Here is an 18,126-nt window from a genome sequence, read left to right as displayed (position 1 = left end):
GCCACCGGAGTGGAGCGCCGGCACCAGGCCTTCCGTGGCCGCCTCCACTGGCCATTTTGTCTGTTGGCTGTCGGTCCGTTGTCTCCTAATTTGGCAGGGTCTCGGGCTTTTTCTCTTTGCCCATCACTCCCTGTTTCTGTTAATCCTAGCACTTCTCCCTTTGTTCTAATGTGTGCTTCTCTGTTTCCAGCTCTTTCCTAGGGAGGGGGCCGGAAGCCTGGTGGGTGGGGGGCAGAGCAGAGGGAACACTCCTTCCTGCAGGGGACTGCAGAGGTGGGCCACTGTGGGGGCTCTCGCTGTGGCCCTACCATCTCTTGTATTCTTTTGACTTTGCATCAGATCCTTCTCCCTGGCCCGCATCGTCCCTGTCCTTGACTCCATATCATTTAGCCGCCCCCAACCCCAACAATAAGGCCTCTTTGGTGCCCAATTCACGAAGAACAAAAGGGAGCAGCCTGTTGATAGGCGACACATGTGTGACTGGCTGTGTTACGCCTTACCAGGCCAGGCCAGGCACCTTCCCTGCTGCCCCAAAGCCACCAGACTCTATGGCTCTCCTGACCACATCTCTGACTCCCAGCCTGCTCTCTTTCTCGTATGACCATTAGTCACCGAATCCTGCAGGATTTCCTGAAAGAGGCTCACCAGACCTACCTGCTCCTCCGCTAACACTGCGGGGAGCCTCTGGCCTGGTCTCCTCTAGACCCTTCCATCTCCCCTCTCTTCCAGCAAGGTCATTGCACACTGACGATACCTGTTCAGTCAATCAACCTCTCCCCTTTTCTGTCCCTTGGAGCCCATTATTCTCCTCTGCACCTCACACTCAAACCTCAAGCCACAAACCTCGTCTTTGTAGCTCCTTATATCTGGAGCACCCTTCTCACCTGGACTCACGTCTTCCTCTATGAAGTTCTCTTCATCCCCATTAGAGTTGGTCACTTCATCCTCTGTGCCCCCAGTTCCTTTGTTCATTTCTCTCCTCACACAGCCTCTCCCTGCACAGAAGTCATTTGCTACTCATCTGTCTCTCCCGGTAGACCAGGCTTCACTCTTTGTGCACTGCTGGGCACTGCTTATGGAACATATGATGGTAGGTTTCAGAGCCATGCTTCTCTCTCCATCACCACCAGAAACACCCAGAATCATGCAGACCCAGACTGTGCCTTGGGAGCTGCTTTTGACATTCAAGAAATGAATCTACCTACCAGCCCTTGAATCTCCACTCTGTGCACCAAATGCTCCTCCCCACTTTACTGCTGTCATCGTGTTTCTGTCTGGAGCCATTGTTTCCCGCGTGATGATTCTTGTCCCACCTCCATGATGAGTATCATGTTTTGTTCTCTTTAGGTCCTTTATCCTGTGGAAGGTTCTGTTTTTGCTAGGGTTTAGGTTGGGTAGTTGTGGGGGTGACAATTGGGCCAGAATGGGCCTAAAACACAGTCAGCTCTAGTCCAGCCTCTGGCACCTTGAAGTGGATTCCCCAGACACTCTTTTTGTCAAGGGAGGTGTATGTCAGATGCTCAAGAGGCGTAACTGACGCTGCAGACCCCAAATCCAGTGCCCATTATCACGGGATGTTCCAGCCATAGCAGGTGCATCCTCTCCTCCCATAACAACCCTGACTTTGGAATCTGGCCAGAGACCTTAGACTCTTTGGGTCCTGACATTCCACTGCACTTTGAAAGGGTGGCACTTGGGCTGCATGTCTGGAGAAGGAGAGGAGGATCTGGGTGTGCAGGTACTGGGAGAAGGGTTGGGGGGAGGTCCATTAGGTCAGGTCTTTGTGGGAGTCTCATGCCACACTTTCACACCACCTTCCCACCGTGCTGCCTGGGCCTGGCATTTCTTCCCATTCTTCCATTCTTCCAGGCCCTCTCTTGTTCCCGCCTGCAGTTGCTTCCAATTTCCACATTAGTACTCACCCGAGAGCACTTTCATGGCTGTGATGGCAATGGCAGCCTTCTGCTCTTCCCTAGCTTTTTTTTTTTTCTTCTTCTTTTTGTACTGGGGATTGAACTCAGGACCTTGCTCTTGTGAGGCAGGCAGTAGCACCACTGAGCTAAATCCCTGGCCCTGTTCCCTAGCTTTTGAGACACGTTTGTCTCCTTTACCCCAAGTTCCCAGAGATCAGGAAGGATGTCCCGCTCATTTCGTATTCCTGAAAGTGGCTGTTAATTTGGTCCAGATCAACTCTCACCTCGACCACCAGCCAGTTTCATTGTGCTTATCTGTCCTCTTCCTGTCCGAGCCTCACTTCCCATTTCTTTATTAAGGTGCCTCCTGGCCATGAAATTCCCTGGCTTTGACTATAGGAGGAAAGGGAAGGCTGTGGTTTGAACTATTCGTTTGACCCCCACCTGCCTCCAAGGCCCAGGGCGTGACTCGGCCACATCTTAGGAGTCCAGCGTGGGTCCGAGGACCTGGGGTGAGCCAGCGGGTCCACCCATGGGCCAGGCCCTAGAGTGAACAGTGCACTGCCTCAGTCTCTTCACAGAGTCCTCACAGCCCCTCCCCGAGGAGCCCAAGGCTGTGGAGATGGCCTTCCATCACTGCCACAGGGACCCCCTGCCACAGTCCGGCCTCACCCCTGAGCGGCTGCAGGCTCGGAGGCAGCTGTATGCTGCCTGCACAGTGTGCTTTGTCTTCATGGCCGGGGAGGTGGTCGGTAAGTTGGGGAGCAGCTCTCCAGCCCCATGCTCCCAACACATGCCTAGGTCCAGGGGGTTCCTGGGAGAGGCAGAGAAGGTGGATGGCTGGGGGCGGCGGGTGCCAGGACTCCAGAAGTGGCATGGAGGCAAGGACAGAGCACACAGGAGCATTGAGGGGGATTAAGGGCAGTGCTGGTGGTGTTAACTGGTCTCGGAAACCCCTGTTTTCTCGTTGTTAAGATGAAGCATGTCATTGTAGAAAAGTTAGAAAATGTGGATGACTACAAGGAAGTCAAACCCCAGTTCTCATTTTGATGTATTTCCACCAGTTTATTTTCTATACCTGTATTCACACACCCCACAATAGTTCCTAAAAGGATTTTGGTTTTTTTTGGTGTTTTGAGATAGGGTCTCCCTATGTGCTTTGGGCTGGCCTCAAACTTGAGGTGATCCTCCTGCTTCAGCTCCCAGGTCCTGGGATGGTAGGCATGTGCCGCCATGTCCTACTTTAAAGAGATTTTTAAAAAGTTTTTTAAAAAATAAAATTTATTCCATTTATCCTCTAAAGGAATTTTTGTTCTTATTTTTGTGGCACCAGGGATTGACCCCAGGGCCTCATGCATGCTAGCCAAGGGCTCCCAGGCTGAGCCATGCCTTGGCCCCAGTACCTAGGGGAACCAGACTGTCCATCTTTTGCCCTGCAGGAGGGTACCTGGCACACAGCTTGGCCATCATGACTGACGCAGCTCACTTGCTGGCAGACGTGGGCAGCATGATGGGCAGCCTCTTCTCCCTTTGGCTCTCCACCCGGCCAGCAACCCGCACCATGACCTTTGGCTGGCACCGCTCAGGTAAAGGCCATGGATGACCCAGTGTCCTTCTGGTCTTGCCAGAAGGAAACACTTAGGGTCAGAGCAGGTCTCTGATGGCTTGTCTCCCCCTGCAGAGACTCTGGGGGCTTTGGCCTCTGTGGTCTCCCTCTGGATGGTCACTGGTATCCTCCTGTACCTGGCCTTCATCCGCCTGCTGCACAGCGACTACCACATCGAGGGGGGTGCCATGCTGCTGACCGCCAGCATCGCAGTCTGTGCCAATCTGCTGTACGTTCCGTGTGGAGCGGGCACCGTGTGGGGCTTAGGGCGACAAAGCTTCCTCCAGGATAGGAGAGCTGGCTCTGCTCCCTGCCAGACACACAGACGGGCACGCAGCGCTCCCCTCTGTCCTGGAGATGCCTAGAAGGCACTGGGACAGTGCCCTGTGGTTGGGGGGGCCCCAGTTGTTAAGATATTTGTTATGGGCCTATTGTGTGCTGGCCCCTGAGGGCCACATGCCCTAGGACTGTGAGAGGTCCCCCAGCAATGCACAACATATGACCTCAGTCACACCTCACAACCACCCATGAGGTATCCCGGCAGGGGACCTGTGACTTTTTTTACCCAGGCTGCCTTATTCGGCTCTCTTGGTCAGAGCTGTTTCATTCTTGGGGTGGGGAAACAGGTGGAGATGAGGCTACTGGGGAGGTGAGCAGAGATGTCAGGGAAACGGGGCAGGGGAGGTCAGGAGCTGGCTGCCTGCGCTGAGCTGCTCTGCTTCCCCCTCAGAATGGCCTTTGTGCTGCACCAGGCCGGCCCCCCCCACAGCCACGGGTCTAGGGGGTCGGAGTACGCACCGCTGGAGGAAGGGCCTGGGGACCCCCTGCCCCTGGGGAACACCAGCGTCCGGGCAGCCTTTGTGCATGTGCTGGGAGACCTTCTGCAGAGCCTTGGGGTCCTGGCTGCGTCCATCCTCATCTACTTCAAGGTACTCCATGGGGCTGTCCCAGCCTTCCTCCCCACTCTACACCCCAGCCCCTCCCAGCCGGGGACCCTCAGCCTGCCTCTCCCTCACTCGACTCCCGCTCCCCTTCCAGCCCTGGGGCATGCTCCCTTTCTCTTGTGGGTCCTGTGTGTCAGGACACCTGTGGGTCTTCCTCTGAGAGGGCTCTGGTCCCTGGGCTTAGAGGGTCTCTCTCTGCAGCCTCAGTATAAAGTGGCTGACCCCATCAGCACCTTCCTCTTCTCCATCTGTGCCCTTGGATCCACAGCCCCCACCCTCAGAGATGTTCTTCGCATCCTCATGGAAGGTGAACTGGATCCCCCTGTTCCCTACTCGGGCTCTCTCCGACCTCCCCCCAGCACAGGCCCAGCCCTCTTTTCTGGGAGGAGAGCACCGGAAGGCTGGGTCGGGGGGCCTGTTGCTGGAAGGATTGGGTGTAGGGTGGTTCGTGGGCCTCAGCAGGGTGGGCAGGTACAAGACAGGGGAGGTGGACTCTGGAGGGGCTGCCCTGGGCAGGAGCAGCCCTGACAGGTGTGGTGGGTGCTGATTGCAGGCACCCCTCGAAGTGTGGGCTTCGAACCTGTGAGGGACACGCTGCTGTCGGTGCCAGGAGTCCGGGCGACCCATGAGCTGCACCTGTGGGCTCTGACACTCACTTACCACGTTGCCTCTGCACACTTAGCCATCGGTGAGTCCGTGCTGGGCCAGCTTTCCGCAGCCCGGGTCACTGGGATCGTTCTAGGCTTTCTTGATCCGTCTCACACGCACGCGTGCAGACACACGACGAGGAAGCCTGGATGCGGTTTCCTTTAGAAGATAGTTGTGCCTACAGAGCCAGTGATGGGGTGCAGTTCGGTAATGTGGCGCCACCACTCTGTTGGGGTATCACATACCTATTAAAATGATGATTATGAAGTCTGTATGGCAACTAGGAAAGATGTTTATGGTACAATGCTGAGAAAAAGCGGAATGTAAAATTATATCTACATTATGATTCAAATATTAAAAATATATATGGTGACTCATGAGCTGACAAAGGATTTTTGAGTTTCTTCCAGATGCAAGAAGCAATCAGAGGCATGCAATTTGGATGCCAAAAATATCATAACTTGTGGGGTATATGGTGGTTCTCTAGAGGGACAGTGGGACAGAATATGTAGCATCTGGCTTGTCCTGGAAATCTGGGCGGTGTGGCTATTGAAACATCTTGCCGTATATTGATACTCAAAGGCCGAAGAGAACAGACTACTAGGCATGGTTGAGTACTAGCATGGTCGATAGGGTGAATCTCTCTGACATTTTCTTTGACAATTTTGTACAATACAGAAAGGAAAGCAGTGACCCATTCATACGTGGCTCTCAGGCTGTGCAGCCCTTGGGCTCCTTTCATTCGTCCTTATCGCAGCCCCCGCCTGTTCCTGCCTCCCCAGGGACTGAGGCTGTCTCTTATCACTCTCCCACAGATACCACCGCTGACCCCGAAGCTGTCCTAGCTGAAGCCTCGTCCCGTCTCTACTCCCGGTTTGGATTCTCCAGCTGTACCCTGCAGGTGGAGCAGTACCAGCCTGAGATGGCCCAGTGCCTGCGCTGCCGGGAGCCCCCCCAAGCCTGAGCTGTGACCCGCCCTCACCCCCACTGCCAGGCCCAGGCCCAGCTCTGATGACAGGGACAATCGTGGAGACAGGACAAAGCCGGCCATTCCCCTTCCTTTCTCCCTCTTCTACCCGCCAAATGCCCTGCCCCAGCGTCAGCTCCGGCCTGGCGGGCAGGACCGAAGTTGGGAGAGTGCAGAGTCAGGCTGTGAGCCCATCGGGGTGGGGGTTGTTTGTGGAAACCCCAAGGACTCCTCCCCACAGCCTGGGGAGCTGCGCATGTCTTTTCTGTGCAGTCCTGTGTCTGTGTGTCTGGCTGCCTGTGTGCTGTTGGTGTGCCTACGCCTGGGGAGGTCAGCAGGGGCCCCCTCCCCGTGTGGCCCTAGCTCTGTCTATGCAGGGGCCCCAAAGCCTGCACTTTGTCCACGTGTCCTAGCCCCATGGTTTTGTCTGTCTGTGCTCCTTGGTGCTGTGGCCTGTGTGTCTCTGTGCCTGTGTGGCTGTGCTGTGGTCTCTGTGAGTCTGTTCCGTCCACATGTCTGTCTGAGGGTTTGTCTGTCCGTCCCTCTGTTGGTGCTGTGCCCTCCACTGTCCCAGGGAGAGGGAGGACTCCTCTGCAGCTCTACCAATAAACTTGTGTCCACCTGCGTCTTTCAGCTCTGCGACTCAGAAGGGGGTCTAATCAGTTACTCCTCAGCTGGGGTGACCTCCCGCCCCTTCCCAGCTCTCTGCCCTCTCTCCCTTCAGCCATTCGGATGGAGGCAGTAATGCACCAGCCTCTTTGTCCCCTCCCCTATTTCAGAGTCCCTTTGTGTCCAGGGCTTAGTTGCAGGAGAGACCTGGAGCCATGTAGTGAAGAAAAGTCCCGGTAGGCTGGACACCTAGGGCTGGCTGGAGGGAAGCCAGGTCCCCTTAGGGGTGGGGTCGGAGCACAGAGCTTGTGGGCGTGGTGCTCATGCTCTGCCAGGACTCCCTTGAAATGGGATGGGGACAGCAACCCTGAGCCAGGCATGGGTCGTATGTGGACGCCAAGGGCCTCTTTGTTTCAAGAAATCTTGTATTTCAGGGCCAGGGATGTAGCTCAATGGCATAGCACCTGCCTGGCAAGCACAAGGTCCCAAGTTCAATCCCCTGTATGAAACAAATCTCAACAGATTTGGTCATACAAACCATTCTAAGGGATTGTTGATGGTCTTTTTTGAATAGATGAATTAGATGCTTCAAAATACAAGACTAACATAATTAGGTTTTTGTTGTTGTTTTGGTACCAGGGATTGAACTCAGGTCCTTGTGCTTGCACGGCAGGCGGTGGAACCACTGAGCTAAATCCCTGGCCCTATTGATGATCTTTTTTGAGAAACAAACTCTGTGCTTTGATTTTAGATCCCACCACGAGTTGCTAGGAGTCCAGCCCAGAGCAAAGGCTGGGTATTTTCTGTGAGGCTTTCTCCCCACATGGAAATATATTTAATATAAAATGATTTTTATTTTTACTACAAAAGCAATATGTGCCTTTTTAAAGAGCCCAGCAAAGGAAGAGTACATGCAGTAGAAAATGAGTGTTTTCTTGGAGATGACTGCTGCTCAATGATGTCCTGTCCACTCACAGACTGTGCACACCAGCGCGTCTCCTGATAGCTTAGAGTATGGGGCGGTAAGACCTGGATAGCTGGACGCATCTTTCCATGCCAGTATACTTGAATTTCATAGCATTTTCAAAAAGGAGGCTTTTAGGCGCTGAGAACAGGTCTGTCACTGCTACAGCTGGGCTGATGGCTGGCAGTGGCTGGTGTGGAGTCCTGTCCAGGATGAAGGCCTGGGGTCCACTCAGGCAGGCGGAGGTGGCCGCCCCAGCTGCTCAGCTCGCTCCGCTGGCTCCTGACACTTTCTCATTTTCTGTCTCATTGATTACGGGCCCCCAGTGACAGGATGGGGGTGGGGAAGAGTGGGAAAACAGGTGCACAGAGGAGGTTGGGAAAGATAGGCGAGGCTGCTCTTGGCTGCTGCCCAGCCTGGGTGCCCAGCGCAGGGGAGGGAACAAAAGGAGACCCGCACTCCTCAAGATGAGGACAGGAAGCTGAGGCTCAGAGGAAAAGGACTTCCTTACAGTCACCCTGCCAGTGATAGAAACAGAACCCGGCTCCCATCCCACCCCAGACCCCTCTGAAGCCCATGTTCAGGTGAGTTTCTGAAGCCTTTTCTGGCTACCTGGCCACCTGCTGTGCTGGCACGCCCAGTTCTGGGCGCCAGGGCCGGGCTCCTCCACCCTGCCATTGCCTTGTGCTGAATCTGGCCACAATTAACCTCATCTCGGCTTTCCCATGGTGAGATGGATTCCAGGCCACTGTGGATGCGAATGTGACTGCTACATGAGGTCCAGGTACAGAGGTGAGCTTGGGTCAGGCCTGGGGTGCGGAGTTGGGGGGCTGGGACAGTCCACAGGGCAGCACAGACAGCGCACACTTGCTGCAAGGTGCCGTGCGGAACGTGGTCGCATTTGCATCTCACCGGTGGAGAAACAGGCTTACTGCCCTGTATAGCTAAGCACTGTCAGATTCAAAATCTGTCCCTGCATCAGGGCATCCCCGGCCCCTCTCCTTGCTACTCTGCCTTTCTGGCCTCCTCAGGCAGCTCATCATCTGGGAAGGGACCGAGGGACTGGGAAGGAAGGACAGGAGGATTGTGCCTCACTGACACTGCCTCTGCTCCCAAGGCAGCCCAGGAAGCCTTATGTGCAGCACTGCCTGCACCGGTCCCCACTGTCCCTGGCCCACCTCCTCCACTGGCTTATGGAGAAGTCCCTTCCCCTGGGGCCCTCTCATAACACAATGCAGCACGGAGGGAGAGGTGAGGGCGAGGGGCTGGGCCAGCAGAGGCCCCATCCATCGCCAGCCCCACTTTTTACACAGCTGAGTGACCGGGGAGGAGGGGCGGGCAGGGAATGGAAGGAGCAGGGGAAGATGGAGCGGTCCTGCAGACTGCACTGTAGGAAGTCTGCAAAGGGAGACAGACCAAGGGGCCTGGTGGGATGGCCAGGACAAGGCCGCACCCTAGGACAAGGCATAGGACCCGCTGGGCAGCCCATCCAGGCTCAGGAGGAAGCGGCAGGGGTTGATAGGCCCCCTGCTCCCAGCACCTTCGGGGACTTGGATGCAGACCAGTGCAGAAGAGGCACTGCCGGCCCACCCTGGCTGCCAGAGCCAGACTGGAGTCGAAATGCGGAGATGCCCCGTCCCTCTTCTGTTAGACACTCCCACTCCCAAGGGGAGTGATCCTTTCATAGTGGGATGGCTTTTCACCCCAACTCTAGCTTCCCTCTCCCCAACCCAGAGGCCTTGTCGAGTCTGGCCCGAGTACCTGGTCAGTACCCTCCAGGGAGGGCTGGACAGCTCGAGACCCCAGTGAGGCAGAGCCTGAGGTCGCACATGTGATCCCATAGCCAGAGTGGCCCTCTTGCTAGGAGACTAGGTGGGGAGGAAGACCTGGGTGGTCAGCCTGTGCTGCCCTCCTGGCTCCTACCTCCAGCCCCTTTTGTTACTCTCTGGGCACTGCCCTGGCGCCACTCACCAGTGTTCTGGTGACAGCATCCTGAGGACAGGGAGCAGCCCAGGGCCGGAGAGCTCACCGAGGACGCGACCCAAATGGCCCTCACATCCAGTCCTGTTCTATTGTTCCCACTGGCCCAACAACAATATGCTATCCGTTTTAAGAGGACTGTAGCCAGAGGCCTGGGGAAAAACCAGAGGAGATAACCAAGCCCTGTAATAAAAAGGGCTGAAAAGCTTACCAAAGTAAGCTGGCTTCAGACCCTACAGGGGCAAACCTGTTACCCTTGGCCATGAAGTCTGCCTAAACATTGTCTCTTGTGTCCCTCCATCCTGCCCACCTGCAGGGCCACACAAGACTTCCAGGGGGCACAGGGACAGAGAAGCTGCCCTGTGGGTGGCACTGTCTCTGAACAAAGGCCATTTTACCCCTCCAGCCCTTAGCTCACAGCCTGGGGCTGAGCGAATGCTCCGTGATGACTGTTGGTGAAGGAATGAGGGAGCAGTGGTGAACAGATGGACCGGAGCCAGTCCCAGCCCTCAGGTCAACACGAAGCCCTGCAGTGTTCTTTGTCCCCAGCTCCCACCCATGGGCCAAAGCATTTCTTATACGCTGACCACCGGGCACGTCTGAGAGGCATTTGATGGCACCTGGCAGGATTGTACTCCCAGGTCCTCACACTGCCAGAGTGCTGCTTTCCTTCCTCACCACACTCTCCAGGCCTCAATTCCATGCTTGCCGACCCTTGCGCTGCCCTCCTGTGGACTCTCCTGTCCCTGGCCGCCTTTCTCCTTGCCTCTTGGCGGATGACCTCGGCTTCCTCATCAGTACCTCCGTCACTCCGCAAGACCGGGTGCCCACCCTCCCACACAGGTAGGAAGGACAGCTGACCCTGGCCTCAGGCTTCAGTTTGGCTGGAGGCAGTTCTGATTAATTCTGTCAATATCTCTTACCTCTCACACCTGGAGCTTGGGTGCCCTGAGTTCTTTTCCTATGCTTTTTTTCCCTTTTTGAGATAGGGTCTCACTATGTAGCCCATTGATAATTTGATGGTATTATTGGGAGGTGATGGGAAATTAGGAGATGGCATCTCGTTGACAGGAGGTCATGGGCTGTGACCTTCGGGACTGTGTCTCGTCCCTAGCCATGTCCTGCCATGATGTTCTGCTTTGCCTCAGGCTCAAAATAATGGAACCAGGAGACTATGGACCAGAAGCTCTGAAGTTGTGAGCCAAATTAACCTTTCCTCCTTTGTTTTCTTAGCTATTTTGTCACAGTGACAGAAAGCTGACTAATGTAACACTTTAGACCATTGCTCCTTGCTCCCATTCTCTCAGTGAGCTGATGCAGATGCAAATATTCAAAAGCCTCCCTATACCCTTTATTGTGAGCACCCATTGTGTTCCATGGGATTCCAGGTCCGTGGAACACACCAGTGGACAAGGCTGCGGTTCTCCTGGCACTTATGTTACCACGTTTACATGCTGCATGTGTAATTGCCACACCCCGCTCCGTGACATCCTGACATCTCCACAGAGAATCCATCCTCCTCCACCCGCACCAGCTCTTTGGGCAGTTTCCATCAGTCTTTGCTATGGTTTGGACTCATTCTGTCTCTGACAGGGCCTTTAGGGTCAAAGTCAGAGATACCAGAAGATAAGATGCAATGTGTGCTTTTTGGGGGGTACTGGGGATTGAGCTAGGAAAGTGCTTTACCATTGAGCTACATCTCCCGGCCCCCTTTCCTCCCTTTTGAGACAAGGTCTTGCTGAGATGCCCAGGCGAGGCTTGAACTTGTGGTCTTCCTGACTTACAGTGGCTGGGATTACAGGGATGTGTCACCATGGCCAGATTGCTTCGTGTCTCTTGCCATGTGATGCCTTCTGCCACCTTGGGGCTCTTCCAGGGTGCAGGGCCTTGATCTTCTAGAACTTTGAGCTTAAATAAAATTCCTTTCCATATAGTATCCAGCCTTGGCATTTTGTTATAGTAATGAAAAATGGACAAAGCCAGTCCATTTAAACCAAGGCCCCATAACATGGGGTCATCTCTCTTCAGTAATTTCCTGACATCCATTCCTCTCTTTTAATTGACCTTTTCAGTCACCATCTGTGTTTACTTCAACTTCCTAACTTGCCTCCATTTTACCTGGCCCTCATTCTCTGCACCTTCACCAGCCAACATCCCCCCGTCTCTGGGACATCGTCACAGAATTAGACACCCATCGATTTTACACAGGTGATTTCCAACTCAAAGCACTAAGACTCACCGAATTACCTACATGCTGTAGCCAGTGGTCAGTGCTGGGACTAGGATGCAGGTGGTAAAGCTCCAAGCCACCTATCTCAAAGGGATTTTCTTTCACTAGGACTGACAGTTGGCAGAAATACTTCTGCAGTGATAAGAAAATGTTGGCTAGACTTTAAAGCATTTACCCAAAATAAGCATCAAAAGGAACGTAAATATTTGTGAAGTGTGAAAAAAAAATTTTGTGAAGTGTGTATAAACACTTGTTTGTTTGAAAAAATAGAGCAAATCCTTTCAAAATGGGAGTATCTTGGAAGGAAAGACTAAGAGCTGACCTTGTGGTCAATGATGGTCACACGGAGATTCTCAATGGCCATGGGACAGGCTTAGCGATGGGTATTTTATTAAAGAGCTGTTTTGCTCTCTGCTAATAGCTTCTTTCATTTTACTTCCCAGTGTAATAAGACTTAATTTCTGGTTGTAGGGAAAAGCTTATTCAACTCAGAGCTGTGTTGTGATTGGGAAAGGCAAAGACAGGCGCAGGGCAGGAACACCTCCCACCACTTAGCAACTGAGAGAAGGAGCCTGGCAGTGAGCACAGCTTCCTCTTGCAGGCTGGGCTTCCTGTTCTGCAGGAATCCATGTGACAAATCCAGAAGTACTTGAGAGTGCTCGGGAAACCATGAGCTGTGCAAATAGTTTCAGCAGAGACCGACGCTTTGGAAGAAGAGTTCTATAAATCAGAATACCCCCCACCCACCAAGTGGAGGTACTGAGGAAGCACTGGTCAGGAGCAGGGTTGGAAGGACTGGCAAAGGCTGCAGCTCTCAGGACACAGCGTTCTGCTTCGTCCCTTCGTCACAGTACCTCGGTTGTTTACTAGTATTTCTGCACCTGAACCTCATGGTCTGCACCGATGGACTCTCAGCGCTACCACCGTGGAGCCCAGCATATCGCTTACCATATGCACAGTTCTAATCTTGCCACTGTACCTCACCTGATTCTCCATCCTCCTGTCCCTCCAGGGCCCCTCCTTCCTCAGAACCCACCTGCACCCCACTCCACCAGGCTTCTGATCCGAGAACAGGCTGAGACCTCAGGCTTGTTCTCTGGAGGATCAGTTATTTGTTTCCAGCACTGAGGATTAAACCCAGGGCATGGTGTGTGGCTGCTTTGATTCGTGTGGCTTGTTTCTCCCACTGGTCTGGGGCGCCCTTAAACAAGATTCCTCTAATGCTACTTTAGAGGTCATGGGACAGGGGAGCCCTCACCTATAGATGGCCAGAACCAATCTTTTCTTTTTTGCGGGCTACCGAGGAATGAACTCAGGACCTTACTCTTTCAAGGAAAGAGCTAAATCCCTGGCTCCAATCTTTTCTAATAGAAGGGTGGGTTCAAAGTCAAGCAGTCCCGTGGCTAGTGGTGAGGAAAGATACCCACCAACTTTTCTGAGCCAGTGTTCACACCTGAAGAACAGCTGGAAGGCTGCTGTGAGATCAAATGAGAATTTGCAAAGTTCCTGCTTATACCAAATTTTCCAAAGCTGAGGAACTTCTCATTTTCTACCTCTATAACATGTCAAGAGCTCTTGGGGTTAGACCAGGTTCTTCCTGAATGGTGCTGGGGCCAACTGCACCATCGTGTAGCAAGTTAATGTGTAGAAGTCACTGGATCCTTCTGACCCAAGGCTAAGATTCCAGGGTAAGGAGGACCTTGTTTATCTTGCACTCCTATCCTACTGCAAACAGTGCTTTGTATTCAAGAGTGCCAAGTTAAAGTCTGGGAACAAGAAATGAGCTCCCTCTGCTACTTATTAGAGTTCATGGAAAAGGGCAGGCCTCACCTGTGGATACTTGAGCTTACCCATCCCAGCCCCTACCCCAGGGTCTCCAAGCCAGAGGCTCCTCCCTCCTCATGCTGCCAAGGAATTGACTTTCAGAGTGAGCCACTGGAGGCCTCAGCTACTGATGGAAAGGAATAACCAGAAAGAGGGAAGAGGAGTAAGGCCGGAGGACACAAGCCTCATCGGTCTGTACACAGTGGCAGACTCACCTTGACCTGCACCTTCCCCACATCAGGGAAGATGGAAAAGCCGCTGGTCAGGACTGGGTGCACCCTAACCTAGCGGGTTAGGTGGGCCCTACACCAGCCAGCGTCCCCAGGTCAGCTGCAGTGTCAGTGAAATACGTGACATCAACGGAACAGCATGTGCCAGCCTGGAGCTCTGGGAAGGCTGAGCAAGAGGCGGACCGCACTGGCATCCTCGGCAAAGGCCCATGGTGCTGGCGAGGAAGCAGGAACTGAGGCAGTGTGGCTGTTTATTAGTCAGTAGAAAAGTAACTGTACAGATTTGAGTGGAAGGGACATGGAGCCCCAGTATCCGAGGCCACACCCCATGCCAGAGAGCTCCAGTCCAGAGCCTGAAGCAGTCCCCATGGGTGTGAGCTACCTGGATATCCCAGAGGATCCGCTAAGTGTGCTGCCCCCGTGAGGGGCACTGGGTTTCCTTGCCCAGCAGCTGGGCCTGAAGAGAAGAGGCTGAGGAGGCTGAGCCCAGGACTGTGGCTAACAGAGCCATGCGGATGTACATGCCGTTCTCAGCCTGGCGGAAATAGGCTGCGCGGGGGTCCGAGTCCACCTCCACACTGCAAGGGAAGGGACGGTGTTTCCGCACTGAGGCCGCTCTCTGCACAGGCAGCCTGGGCCGCCCAGCTCAATGCCCTCACCTTATCTCGTTGACTCGGGGCAGGGGGTGCATCACCACCATCTTCTCCTTGGCCCGGGTCATGATGTGGGGGGTGAGGATGAACTGACCAAAGCACTGCAGGGCAGAAGGGCCGTGTCAGCACCGCAGGGCGGGGTGGCCACAGAGGCCCCTCCACACCCACCGAGCTACGCAACCACAGGACCCCGGCCCACGCCCGCCCCTGCTCTCTCATCTGGATGCCCATTCTGGCCCTGGCTTCTCCCTCACGCTTGGCACTCACAGATTCGTATTCTTGGGCAGAGCCAAAGCGCTCCTTCTGGATCCGAGTCATGTACAGCACATCAGTGTCGGGCAGCGCCTCCTCGATGCTCTCGAATTCCTCCTGGAGGAGTGGAGCCTTGGTGAGCGCGGGCTGGGTTCCAGCCACGGAAGACGGGTCTCACAGGCCAGGCCGGCCCCCAGGCGCTCACCTGCTTGGTGCCCCGGGAGGCCACATAATCCCACACGTTGGGTGGCATGCGCAGGCTGCGGGGTGCCACATAGCGCAGGCTGACACGGTACAGGGTGAGCAGGCGGGCCAGGGAGTGCACCGTGCGTCCGTGCTTCAGGTCCCCCACCATGGTGATCTGGGGAGGAGCTCAGTCACCACAGGGCCCACACCAGGCGCCCCTCCCGCCACCGCAAAGCCCTAGGTCACGGACCTAGGACCTAGGTCATGCCCTAGGACCAGGACATGGGATTCCTGGATGCAGCAGGCTCCAGAGTGGAGAAACCTTCTCCTGCCGCTCCCCCCAGCCCCGGCCCCTGCCACTGTCCTCACCGTCATGCCGTTGACAGTCCCCAGCTCCTCCCGGATGGTGAAGATGTCCAGCAGGGCCTGCGTGGGGTGCTCCCCAACCCCATCCCCGGCGTTGATCACTGGCTTCCGGCAGTGCTTGGATGCCAGCTGTGGGAAGGGAACGAGGAAGGAGGATCCTGCCTCTCACAGCTGAGCGCCCCCTACCGCAGGCCCACTCCGGGTGGTCCGCCTCACCTCAACTGCTCCGGGCTGGGGGTGCCGGAGCACGACCACGTCGGCGTAGCAGCTCATGGTCTGCACTGAGTCAGCCAGGGACTCGCCTTTCTGGACAGAGGATGTAGCTTCCGAGAAGCTGAGCACAGAACCCCCGAGCCGGGCCATGGCCGCTGCAAAGGAGCTGCTGGTCCGCGTGCTCACTTCATAGAACATGGAGGCCATGACTTTGCCCTATGGAGAGGCAAGGTGGAGGGTGTACGTGTGGGGTCTGTTGTGGTGGACAGAGGTGGCACTCACCTCCCCAGCTTACACCAGGGATTCTGTGAGGCCCCTTCTCCCCCATTAAATCTCTCCCTGTGAGCTGTCAGAGCCTTGACATTTTTATTAGCAGGGACTCTGAGCTAAAGACCTAGCTCCAAAGCCAGCGTGTGAGTGACCTGGAGGCGCAGGTCTCCCGCAAATCTCTCCTGTCACTGACCTGGCACACAGACGACCCCACATCAAATGGACTGGTGCTCTGGTGCTCAGAGCCCCGTGTCAGCTAAATACCGCTGGTGGGTGCAGAGCGGCAGGGCCTTCCAGAGCCGCTCACAGTGAGGGGACCCAACGGCAGGGGCAGGAAAAGGCCACGACACCCAGCCCCACAGCCCCGCCGACCTTGAGGATGTCGAGGCTCCGCTCTTTCTGTACTGTCATCCGCAGTGTGTGTGCCACATTGAACAGATGAGACATCTAAGGAAGACCCCAAGTCAGTGGGGAGGAGGGAGCACCCCTGGGGGTCCTGGCCCCAGCTGTGTAAATCCTCACAGATGAGTGTCCCCCAACCTCACTCCCAGGCACCTGATCTTTCGTGAACTGCTCTACAGACAGGATATGTTGGCCCACTAAGGAGTGCAGCAGAGGTGAGGTCTGGGGGTGCAGCAGGCCAGGGGCCCCCAGGTTCTGGGGTGATGCCTGTCTCGGTATTGGAGGTGGAGGGTAGTAGGTGCCATCTGGGGTTCCCATCAGCTCTACAGTGAGGGACAAGGTGGGAGGGAGTGGCTGGTCAGGGGGTCCCCTGCCCAGGCCAGGGTGTGTTGGTCCCCAAGGTGCACGTGCACCAGGATGGAGCCACTCACCTAGTTCAGCTGCCTTTCGAGAGGCTTTCTCCTTGGGCTCCTCAGCTGCAAATAGGGCAGGAGGACAGATGTGCATCTGGGGCCGCGGTGTGGAGAGCCCCATTTTCCAGAACGCTGCTCACAGTGCCTGTGTTAAACTGCCTCACACCACGGTAGCTACAGCAGGTTAGGGGTGGGCAGCCCTACGACTCCCCGAGGGGCTGGTGTGTGGAGCAGTGGTGCCCACCCCTAGCCCTCCCCAGCTGGCACGGGGATCCTAGGGCAGAGGAACAGCCAGGCTTGTGCCATCCAGCAACCAGGATTTACCCCTTGCTCTGCTGCCCCATGAGATCCCAGCTCCTGGGCGGAGGAACACAGCTGCCCACAGAGAGGCCTGTGAGAAGACGCTGCGGGTGTTTACCTCAGGCCGCAGTGACTTACTTAGGCAAAGAAGGGCACCAGACTAGGACAAAGGTATGAAGAGAAGGACAAGATAAGTGGACAGAAGAGTGCTGGGAGGAGGGGCCCAGGTCAGTTCCTGGGCAAGTGCACGCCCACCCAATGCTGACACTGGTAGAAGAGGACCCTTAGCTCTATAGGTCTGGGTCAGAGCAGCCAGACCTCTCTTACCGGGCAGACCTGGGTCAGAAGCTCGGTGGATCCGGGGTGGCAGGTGGAAGCGGCCATCAGGAAGCCCTGGGATGCCTCGGCGTGGCCTCTCTGGTGTCTGCAGTCGGAATATTGGCCCATGGTGTTGAAAAGTAACTGACTTAACCCCACTGCACTCCATCCCCTGGGAAAAGCCAAGGGGCTACTTGTGCACATGGAGCTGCTCTCCCCTCCTTTGCCGTATGTTGTCAGGGGGGTTTTAACCCTTCTGCCCCACAAACCACCAAGGAACACGCTCAAGCTGTTAGTGTTGCCCCGGGGACACCCTGAGTCCAATCGGCAGCCCTAGGCCAGGAGCAGTGTGATACCGTGGTCATCTCACTGGTGACAGGGGCTGAGGGTGGGGGCTGTGGAACAGCTCCCTGGGGCCACTTCCGAACATCCTGTCCATAGCCCGGGGGCACCAGCACCTGCAGACAGAAGGCAGGGGCATGAGGAGAGCAGCTGGGCACCAGCAAGAAGAAAACACGTTGCAGGGGATACAGGGAAGCTGGAAGCGGGGAAAGGGACTGCGTTCATGTGCCAGGCAGGGAAGAAAACGAAAAAGATGCACAAAGAGGTCACACTGAGACCAGGTGGGGTCCACACACACACACACCTGTCCATCGATATAGGCAACCTCCCCTCGCAGGACCACACGGCGGATGGTGCCTTTCACCTTCTGCCCTTCGAAGGGTGTCCAGTGAGCCTTGGAGAAGGGCATGTGGCTGGGGATTGTCCACTCATGCTCCAGATCCACCTGGCCGAGGGGTGCGGTTATACACCGGAAACAGACCCAGGGAGAGTCCCC

The 18,126-nt window shown here is 55.5% G+C and overlaps 2 protein-coding genes across 7 annotated transcripts in view; one reads left to right on the top strand and one right to left on the bottom strand.

The window, feature by feature from the left end:
* The window catches only part of Slc30a3 (solute carrier family 30 member 3), an 18,450-nt gene extending 11,747 nt beyond the window's left edge, over positions 1–6,703 (top strand). Inside the window, exons 2-8 of the mRNA XM_010604758.3 lie at positions 2,484–2,665; positions 3,353–3,499; positions 3,595–3,748; positions 4,250–4,448; positions 4,665–4,770; positions 5,017–5,151; positions 5,927–6,703. Coding sequence (XP_010603060.1) covers positions 2,536–2,665; positions 3,353–3,499; positions 3,595–3,748; positions 4,250–4,448; positions 4,665–4,770; positions 5,017–5,151; positions 5,927–6,075 — 1,020 coding nt within the window. The 5' untranslated portion in view covers positions 2,484–2,535 and the 3' untranslated portion in view covers positions 6,076–6,703. The remainder of the gene's footprint in view (positions 1–2,483; positions 2,666–3,352; positions 3,500–3,594; positions 3,749–4,249; positions 4,449–4,664; positions 4,771–5,016; positions 5,152–5,926) is intronic.
* Positions 6,704–14,149: 7,446 nt separating this feature from the next.
* Positions 14,150–18,126, bottom strand: part of Cad (carbamoyl-phosphate synthetase 2, aspartate transcarbamylase, and dihydroorotase) — a 22,848-nt gene continuing 18,871 nt past the window's right edge. The window contains exons 32-43 of one of the 6 annotated variants that reach the window (XM_010604759.1): positions 17,935–18,075; positions 17,645–17,746; positions 17,298–17,394; positions 16,689–16,733; positions 16,411–16,580; positions 16,228–16,302; positions 15,589–15,801; positions 15,376–15,501; positions 15,026–15,181; positions 14,836–14,937; positions 14,575–14,669; positions 14,150–14,493 (exon numbers count right to left, since the gene is read on the bottom strand). In XM_010604759.1, the coding sequence (XP_010603061.1) occupies positions 14,319–14,493; positions 14,575–14,669; positions 14,836–14,937; positions 15,026–15,181; positions 15,376–15,501; positions 15,589–15,801; positions 16,228–16,302; positions 16,411–16,580; positions 16,689–16,733; positions 17,298–17,394; positions 17,645–17,746; positions 17,935–18,075 (1,497 nt within the window). In that variant the 3' untranslated portion in view covers positions 14,150–14,318. Of the gene's footprint in view, positions 14,494–14,574; positions 14,670–14,835; positions 14,938–15,025; positions 15,182–15,375; positions 15,502–15,588; positions 16,303–16,410; positions 16,581–16,688; positions 16,734–17,015; positions 17,131–17,297; positions 17,395–17,644; positions 17,747–17,934; positions 18,076–18,126 lie in introns of those variants that run through there. The other 5 variants (XM_010604760.1, XM_010604763.3, XM_010604761.1 and 2 more) reach the window with 5 other exon arrangements.

The sequence above is a fragment of the Fukomys damarensis genome, unplaced genomic scaffold (assembly GCF_012274545.1).
Source record: "Fukomys damarensis isolate Sample0158 unplaced genomic scaffold, DMR_v1.0_HiC HiC_scaffold_2, whole genome shotgun sequence".
In the NCBI taxonomy this organism is placed as follows: Eukaryota; Metazoa; Chordata; class Mammalia; order Rodentia; family Bathyergidae; genus Fukomys; species Fukomys damarensis.
The sequence above is the reverse complement of the archived record's forward strand: the minus strand, read 5'-3'. Positions and strand labels throughout refer to the sequence as shown.